Below are 7,523 nucleotides of genomic sequence, written 5' to 3' on the forward strand. Positions count from 1 at the left end.
TTGTAAAAAAAAAAAAAAAGCAAAAAATTAAAAAAACAAATCATTCATTTCTTCTTATCATTTTCTCCTCTTTTCCGCACCCGGAAACGCGTCTTATAGAGCAGGTTCTTGGTAAAGATCCTTGGGATGTGGCCCATGTACAAGAAGAGGGCCAGGGTCATTCCTGGAAAACACGCAGATTCACTTGTATAAATTTCACACTTGATAAATGGGCAGGTACTCCACAAAAAGAAGAAAAAAAAAATACAGTTTACCTGTGATGGGGGCCAGCCAGTAGACGAGCGCATACTCTGTCAAGGTGAATCCCGAACAGTTGAAAGTGAGGCCGTAAGCTAGCGAGGGATTGATGTAAGATGACGTGTAACCTTTGGCTGCCAACGGAAAATCATTGTTATTTCATCACAATCGGGACATGAAATGTACATTTTGTTCTTCTCGAGATATTTCTGTTAACTGTTCGAAATATAGGACACTCGCATGCTTACCTATGTGTGACAGGAAGGTGAGGAGCACGGCTCCGGCAGGCACCTTGAGGAATGTGCTCCTCCCTCTGAGGAAGAGGTGCGCCAGGTAAAAGAGAAGCGCACACACCGCCTCGGTGAAGAAGCCCTCCACGGGCGAGACCAACAGCGAGGTGCTGCACTCCCAGCCCATCAGGTTCTTGATCATGTGCATGTCAGTCAGCTCCAGGTTCCAGTAGTATTCAGCCGCCAGCATGGCCAGGAAGGCCCCAAGGAAGTGGGAGGTCACAGCCAGGACGGTGGTGAACAACGTGGCGTCAAGCTGAAGGAACCTGAGCATGCTCACGCTGGAGTTCCCCAAATGGTCGCCGCAGACTATACCGTGGACCAGCAGCACCGCGAACAAAATGGTCACCGTCACGTCCGGGCCCAAGCCCCCGGCCCACTCGCCCACCTCCACGATGGTTTGCACCTCCAGCCGGCACGCCACCAGCATGAACGACGAGGACAACTCGGACAGGAAGGCGAGGCGCGGCCATCTTTTCAGGGGTACCCGCAGCGAGGCCGCCAAGACCACGCACGCCAGGAAGTAGCCAAGAGAAGCGTTGAGTCCCGACATGTTCACGGAGGGTTCGCTCTCTTCTGACAACGTGGCGCACAGAAAGACCCTCTTATCACACTGCTGACACCTGCCAAAATACACATGGGCCATTGCAAGGTCAGGTCATCAAGCAGGTCACAAAATTGACATTCAATAAGACTGGTCAACAGCAAATTTGAATAGGTAAAACATCTTTCAGGTTTTTGAGATATTTTCAATGTTTGTTTTTGAGTTTGACCTATAAATGACTTTTTAGACTATACGTTGTTATTCATAGCGAGGGCATTTTATTGCTGAACCTAACTCTTAATTTATGCATATTAAATATATGACTATACATATTAAATAATTGTATTTCTTGATACGCTCGATAAAAAACTACTCGGAATCACCTCAAAATAGATCACCATGAAACCTACATTGTGATTGGATACTGAGATGACGTATGGGCTCAAACCAGGAAGTGATTTTCAGTAAGGGCGGAAGTAATTTAGAAGTATATAAAAACGCGACATACTTCGATGTAACCCACACCAATTCTGAATTTGAAAGTTTGAGATTAATCAAATACATAATTTACTGATACAATGATTGATGTAAGCGTAAAACGTAAAACCCGAGTGTAGCACGCGTGCGTGCGTACGTCACGTAATTGCGCACGCACGAGCAAGCCAGTCAAGCGACTGAATGGGAGAGGGGCCGAAGCCGACGGTCCACAGTGCGGAATGACAACTCATCGGGGATGGCGGACAAACCTCCGACGGTTTTCTTGAAACTCTTCGCCGCCGGCTTTTACGCAGTCAGTTCGCTTATCATCGTTGTGGTGAACAAGAGCGTGCTCACCAACTACGGGTAGGCCGACCGTCCGACCGGGTCAACTCAAGCTCAGTTGTTATCCAAGTTAGCTCAAGGCAACTTTTGCGGATTTCGCCGTTTAAATAGCCGCGGTGTAACTTGGACACTCCAAGTTTGCACACTTTTCGCTCATTTAACACCCCTTTTTATTTCTAGGTTCCCGTCGTCGATATGTGTTGGGATAGGGCAAGTGAGTTTCGCAACCATTTCCCCTAAACACAAGATTCATTCACTTGTAGTTGAGATTCAGCTGATTTTTATTTTTTTCCCCCCAATGTGTTTGGATGCATGCGTGCGTGCAGATGTTGGCCACGGTGCTTGTCTTGTGGGTGTGCAAGGCAGCGAGGGTGATCACCTTCCCAGACTTGGACCAGAAAATACTTGGCAAGGTAAAACCACCTGGATATTGTGTGATTGTGCCTTATTTGACATCTCTGGTTAATTTTTTATCTTTAGACATTTCCTCTACCTCTCCTTTATGTGGGCAATCAAATAAGTGGTCTATATGGAACCAAAAAGCTCAAGTAAGTTCTTGTGGTCGAATGGAAGTGAATTAAATGATTTATTTGATGATTCTACTCTGTTTGCACTAGCTTGCCGATGTTCACCGTGCTCAGGAGGTTCTCCATCTTGTTCACAATGTTGGCTGAGGGATTTCTACTCAAGTAAGCGCTTTGCATATTTAACTCAATTTTGGAGTTTGGTTTCAACTGGCATCTTTCCTCGTTGCCACAGGAAGAAGATCTCCAGGTCAGTCCAGATGACGGTATTTACGATGATACTTGGGGCCTTCATCGCCGCCAGGTAAGAACTGTTTTTGTTTTTTTAACACTTTTGCTTACATACTTATGAGATAAAAACATTTGAAGTGAATCATTATTTCCATCGCATTTTGTCACATGTTGTCAAAGGCCTAAAAATAACAATTGTGTCCACCTCTTCATGGTTTTACAGCGCAGACATGTCGTTCGACCTGCAAGGCTACAGCTTTATCCTCCTCAATGACGTGTTCACGGCGGCCAACGGCGCTTACGTCAAGCAGAAATTAGAAGCCAAGGTTAGTGGCGGCGCAGGCATGTGAATAGCACTCATTGTTTTGGAAAGGGGCGGGGCGGTTATGTCAACATGGAAAAATTTAAATAAATCTGAGTTTTACATTCAGTATCTTGTCTGTGTTTGGCAGGAGCTGGGCAAATATGGCTTGGTGTATTATAATGCGTTATTTATGATCTTACCCACTCTGCTGCTGGCTCACATGACGGGAGACATCCAGAAGGTAAGGAGCAGCCAAACGCAGAGAGCTCCACCTCCTTAAAATACTCGTCAAATGAACACGCCCTTTCGTTCACGAACAAGCTGCTGCTTTTTTTCACGTGAGGCCGCAGAACTCAGAAAGACACAAAGGCCGCCATTATGTACCTTCCATCCAGTCGCTGAAAAATTCCTTTTTGTGTGACCAGGCTATGGACTACGACGGCTGGTCAGACATCTTCTTCCTCGTCGAGTTTTTCTTGTCCTGCGTTATGGGGTAAGAATGTGTCCATGAGAGGTTGAATGACTTTGGGTGTTTTTGTTGTTGTCGTTGTTGGTGACTGACGCCAAGGTGACAATGTGACTCAAATTGTTTTTTGTGTGTGTGTGTGCACAGGTTTGTCCTCATGTACGCCATCGTGGTTTGTACACACTACAACTCTGCACTGACCACCAGCATCTTGGGCTGCATCAAGGTGAGTGAGTGGCAGTATAAGCGGAATTGATATAATATAGTGTGCTTCAGATTGTTGTCACTCAGCTGCCGTAATACAGACAATTAGAGACATTTGATATTATTTCGTAGGGCAAACTGAGTTTTGGAATGTTGCGTTTTGTTTCAATGTTGTGCTGTAAACTCCTGGCTTGTTTTTCCAGAATGTCCTGGTGACATACATCGGAATGGTGTTTATTGGCGACTACATCTTCTCCTGGACCAACTTCATAGGCTTGAACATAAGGTACGGCATTTTAAAGTATATTAAATGTGATTTTTGACAGCTTAGCAAAAAAAAAAAGTCTCCTGTTTGTGTAATACCACTATCGACCACACGATGACAGCACACCCGCTAGTGTAAATTAAAAAGAAAACAGGAAGGATATCAACACGGGTGAGTTTTTGTTGAAAATGATCAAATCACCCTCTGTAATCTTGCTTTTTAGGCTAAATATAATATTTAAAGCATACATCACGCCTAGAGAGTATTTTTGTCTTGCGGATTTGACTTGTTGTGACACGCGTTTCATTTTGTGCCGGCAGCATCGCAGGCAGCCTGGTTTATTCGTACGTCACGCTACGAGAGGAGCAACCCAGCAAGGCCAGCGAAAGCACCAAAATGGACATCAAGGGCAAGGTGATTGTATGACACTGGACTGTTTTTTTTTTTTAATTTTGCCATGTATGGGGTTTTTATTTTTTTAAACAATTGTATTTATGTCTGAGGAGGAGCTGATGGTTTTAAATCAACGGTCTTCTAAGTTACATTAACGTTACAATGCATTTTTTAAAGGGACAGTAGCATTTTTAAGTGTTGAAGGGAAAAATATTTATGAACTTTTATACACATTGTACTGAAGACACACATGAGAGCCAGCTGTTACTTTCTGACTGGTTTACCTGAACTGCCAGCTGAAATTTTGAAGATTTGGATTGTCAAACATCTCGAAATGGTTAATCGGTTATCAAAGTCGTTGTCGATCAAAATGCAGATCAATTCATTTTTCGATTCTGACGTATACGTCAGATTTGTTTACAAGGAATGTAACATGGATGCCTTTAATGTCGTGTTTTCTGTGCACTCTTTTAGTCTGTTACCACATTTTTGCACATGCACTGGTACAACTTTGGGAGAAGGTGCAAAAGGAGCGGTTTACTTTTAGCTTGGTCAGTTAGTGCAACAAAATTTGAGTGAGTTTGTGGTGGGCTGTTATGTTACACGTTTATCTAAACAGCCCTCCCCCGAAAAAAAATGTTTCGTTGTATTTTGCAGGTAACTTTTTTAAAGGTGTTTTTAAATGTTTTGGTTTTATCAATTTTATTTTAGCTTAAAAGTAAGAATTTTATTCAAGTATGGCTTTTTTCCTGTATTTTTTTACAAAAACGCTTTCCGATGTTGCAACATTTGTTCCTGTCTAATTAAAAGATGAGCCATTTGGAATTTTTGTCAGCTTGCTGTGCTTTATTGAATATTAATCAACTTATCTTGAGGTTAGAACATTTTTTAAACAATCACAAGTTGAACAGTTTTTTCTTTATTTTATTTTTTTAAATAAAAAAACATACAAGTATAAATGACAAAGTAAAGATTTAATTTTCAAAGTCAGTCTCTACTACTGTCAATCCAAAAATGTCCAACTTTTAAGTAGTGACGTCAAGTTTCTTGATCTTTCCCTGAGCATTGCAGGCCAAACCTGATTAGATCCACAAAATTTTACTCCCATTAAAACGCACCAATACCTCACAGCAACAAAAAAATCTGTATATAAAACACATTCAGACATAAGACAGAAAAAAGGACACATTAAATAGTTAACTTATAGCTTGCATGTTTAAAATAAAAAATAAAATACCTCACAGTGTGCTAAGGTTCCCGGCCACGTAGCTGAGGCTGCAGAAGTTGCAAGCCAAGCAGCACAAATTGCAAAGCGACGACAGCAGCCGGTAAAGTCGCAGACGCCCGCTCAGGTGGCGGTACTTGGCGTCCGTTTGGCTAAGCTTGGCGTAGGCCTCGCGGTTGGACGACAGGCCGATGTCCTGGCCCAGGCCGCAAGCCTGCTCCACCAGGTGCATGTCGGCCATGATCTCCGACGTCATCTGGCCGAACCACTGGGCGTTGACTGCTGCTACAGTCACTGACACAAAGAAGATGAAGATCTGTTTGGGTAGAAGGAAGGTTATAATGAAGATAATTATATTTCCTCACAATGACCTAGCCCTACTCATCAGATCATAAAACTAATACAGTATCTCAGCATCTTAAATAGTCAGATTAGAGGCAGTAGATTTATATTTGTCTGCATGACTATTATACCGCCTCCTAGTGGCCAAGTCGGGAACACCAGAAGGCGAGGTACAATGACTGGATTTTATCCCATCAATCAAGACTGTATGTATACTGTATGACGTCACTGGTGGAGACTGAGTGGGAACCCACTTGGAAGGCCTCTCGCTCGTCCAGCAGGTCGCTGGGATGGTATACGGTGAAGATTGCGAGGTTGAAGAAGGCGCAAGCCGAGCCCAGGTGAAGGTAGAAGGGGACCAGGCGACTTTGAATGAAGCCGTAAGTGTGTCTGTTCAGATGGTTGTCCATTACGAAACCTGATCGGGAAAGAGCTCCAATTTAGTTTATACTTGTGCAAATCCAAATCTATACTTTTTTTTTTTTTTTAAACAGTGTGACATGCCAATTATTTTGCAGACAACTCGAGCAGCACCTTCGAGAACCACTTATTTATTGGATATGTGCACTGTGTTAAGTTTAAAAAAACTTTAATAGCAGGCGAGTTTAGCCTGAAGCCAAGTTGCTGTGACGTCAAACTTGATAGACGACCTTTGCTCCACTTTCTCTGCGTACTCAAAGTTGTCATAAATCAGGGAGAGTTATTTTGTATCTTGTCGCCTTGCAATAGGACATATTAAGGCCAATTAAGATCTTGTTTTTGAATTTATGATTTAAATCTTTTTTTTTCCCCCCTAAAAATCTGCAAAATGTGTAGCGTGGGTGTGGTACCAACTTGAAATGAAGGTGACCCAAATCTGCATTCCCCAGTAGGTGGAGAGGAGCAGCAACTGGGCCAGTTTGACAGTGAATGACGGCTCCTGGTCGGTGGCCATGCTCCCAACGCTCGCCTCCGTTTGGGGTGGTGGTCTCCAAAACCAAAATTTCCGGGAATGATCAAGCCAACTCTGTAAGACACGTGTAAAGCTGCGACACACCCAAAGGACAACTATAAGCAACTCTAGTCTAAAGTCAAAATGAGCGCTGTTGTCATGGAAACTGCGTTTGCGCGCACCCAACGCTTCGCGTACTATCGCCGATTTTAAAACCACATAACCGACTAAACGCTTCTATTGGAGGCTGTATCAAAAACAAACAAAGCGCGAGCAGATTAGCTGTAAATTTCCGGGGTAGAAGTGGCTGGGGTTGCAAAGTTTGACCGAGCGAACAAGTAGGGCACAAGGTTAACACTTCCAACGCACTCAGTGCAAATACGGAACACTATTTTAAAACCCGCTTTTGTGAATATTCAAAATCGCTGAGAATATCTACCAGTGCGACGGGCGCAGAAGTTGAAGGAACACCTAAGAGGAGGAACGACGGCAAGTCACTGCAGTAAGGGAGGGAAAAGTTCCAGCCAGCACAACAAACTGGTTCCACCGAGCTTCGAGCGCTTGTCACACAACTTCTTTGACACTGCTGCTGAAATATTGGGAGGCGACAAACAATAAACGAAAGCAATAAATGAGTCTGTTACGATAAACAGTTTGGTTTTGATAGGTTAGACCGATTGCTAGAATAAAAGCAAACAAATGAGCTATTAATCAGAAGACAGCAATGCGAATAAATCTGTGCTTT

At 43.3% G+C, this 7,523-nt stretch overlaps 3 protein-coding genes across 4 annotated transcripts; 1 reads left to right on the forward strand and 2 right to left on the reverse strand.

The window, feature by feature from the left end:
• Positions 1-23: 23 nt before the first annotated feature.
• aqp12 (aquaporin 12) lies at positions 24-1,132 on the reverse strand. Its single transcript, XM_037250185.1, has 3 exons — positions 486-1,132; positions 255-371; positions 24-163 (listed from the first exon to the last, which is right to left on the reverse strand). Exons 1-3 carry the CDS (start codon positions 1,078-1,080, stop codon positions 45-47), a joined length of 831 nt encoding a protein of 276 aa, XP_037106080.1. The 5' UTR covers positions 1,081-1,132; the 3' UTR covers positions 24-44.
• A 420-nt stretch (positions 1,133-1,552) lies between these two features.
• On the forward strand, positions 1,553-5,105 carry LOC119122024 (UDP-N-acetylglucosamine/UDP-glucose/GDP-mannose transporter-like). Its single transcript, XM_037250184.1, has 12 exons — positions 1,553-1,914; positions 2,074-2,107; positions 2,220-2,306; positions 2,374-2,441; positions 2,511-2,582; positions 2,653-2,721; positions 2,872-2,974; positions 3,101-3,193; positions 3,378-3,445; positions 3,566-3,644; positions 3,826-3,908; positions 4,208-5,105. The coding sequence occupies exons 1-12, from the start codon at positions 1,805-1,807 to the stop codon at positions 4,311-4,313; spliced, it is 972 nt and encodes a 323-aa protein (XP_037106079.1). The 5' UTR covers positions 1,553-1,804; the 3' UTR covers positions 4,314-5,105.
• Positions 5,106-7,364, reverse strand: si:ch211-121a2.4 (transmembrane protein 205). 2 transcript variants are annotated; one of them, XM_037250188.1, is made up of 4 exons: positions 7,218-7,364; positions 6,682-6,855; positions 6,102-6,265; positions 5,106-5,821 (listed from the first exon to the last, which is right to left on the reverse strand). In XM_037250188.1, the coding sequence occupies exons 2-4, from the start codon at positions 6,779-6,781 to the stop codon at positions 5,519-5,521; spliced, it is 567 nt and encodes a 188-aa protein (XP_037106083.1). In that variant the 5' UTR covers positions 6,782-6,855; positions 7,218-7,364; the 3' UTR covers positions 5,106-5,518. The 2 variants fall into 2 exon arrangements, with proteins under 2 accessions (XP_037106083.1, XP_037106084.1); XM_037250189.1 differs by having other exon boundaries at positions 6,682-6,872.
• Between the last annotated feature and the right edge of the window lie 159 nt (positions 7,365-7,523).

The sequence above is a fragment of the Syngnathus acus genome, chromosome 4 (genome assembly GCF_901709675.1).
Source record: "Syngnathus acus chromosome 4, fSynAcu1.2, whole genome shotgun sequence".
Lineage (NCBI taxonomy): Eukaryota > Metazoa > Chordata > Actinopteri > Syngnathiformes > Syngnathidae > Syngnathus > Syngnathus acus.

Excerpts from the sequence above, each read along its gene's own strand:
- si:ch211-121a2.4 (XM_037250188.1), bottom strand. The coding sequence starts at position 6,781 with ATGGCCACCGACCAGGAGCCGTCATTCACTGTCAAACTGGCCCAGTTG. Across the intron at positions 6,266-6,681 it reads TTGGGTCACCTTCATTTCAA|GTTTCGTAATGGACAACCAT; the intron begins GTTGGTACCACA and ends TTTCCCGATCAG. Across the intron at positions 5,822-6,101 it reads ACGAGCGAGAGGCCTTCCAA|ATCTTCATCTTCTTTGTGTC; the intron begins GTGGGTTCCCAC and ends CTACCCAAACAG.
- aqp12 (XM_037250185.1), bottom strand. The coding sequence starts at position 1,080 with ATGTCGGGACTCAACGCTTCTCTTGGCTACTTCCTGGCGTGCGTGGTC. Across the intron at positions 372-485 it reads CACCTTCCTGTCACACATAG|CCAAAGGTTACACGTCATCT; the intron begins GTAAGCATGCGA and ends TTCCGTTGGCAG. Across the intron at positions 164-254 it reads CTGGCTGGCCCCCATCACAG|GAATGACCCTGGCCCTCTTC; the intron begins GTAAACTGTATT and ends CGTGTTTTCCAG.
- LOC119122024 (XM_037250184.1), top strand. The coding sequence starts at position 1,805 with ATGGCGGACAAACCTCCGACGGTTTTCTTGAAACTCTTCGCCGCCGGC. Across the intron at positions 2,583-2,652 it reads GCTGAGGGATTTCTACTCAA|GAAGAAGATCTCCAGGTCAG; the intron begins GTAAGCGCTTTG and ends TCGTTGCCACAG. Across the intron at positions 3,645-3,825 it reads GCATCTTGGGCTGCATCAAG|AATGTCCTGGTGACATACAT; the intron begins GTGAGTGAGTGG and ends TTGTTTTTCCAG.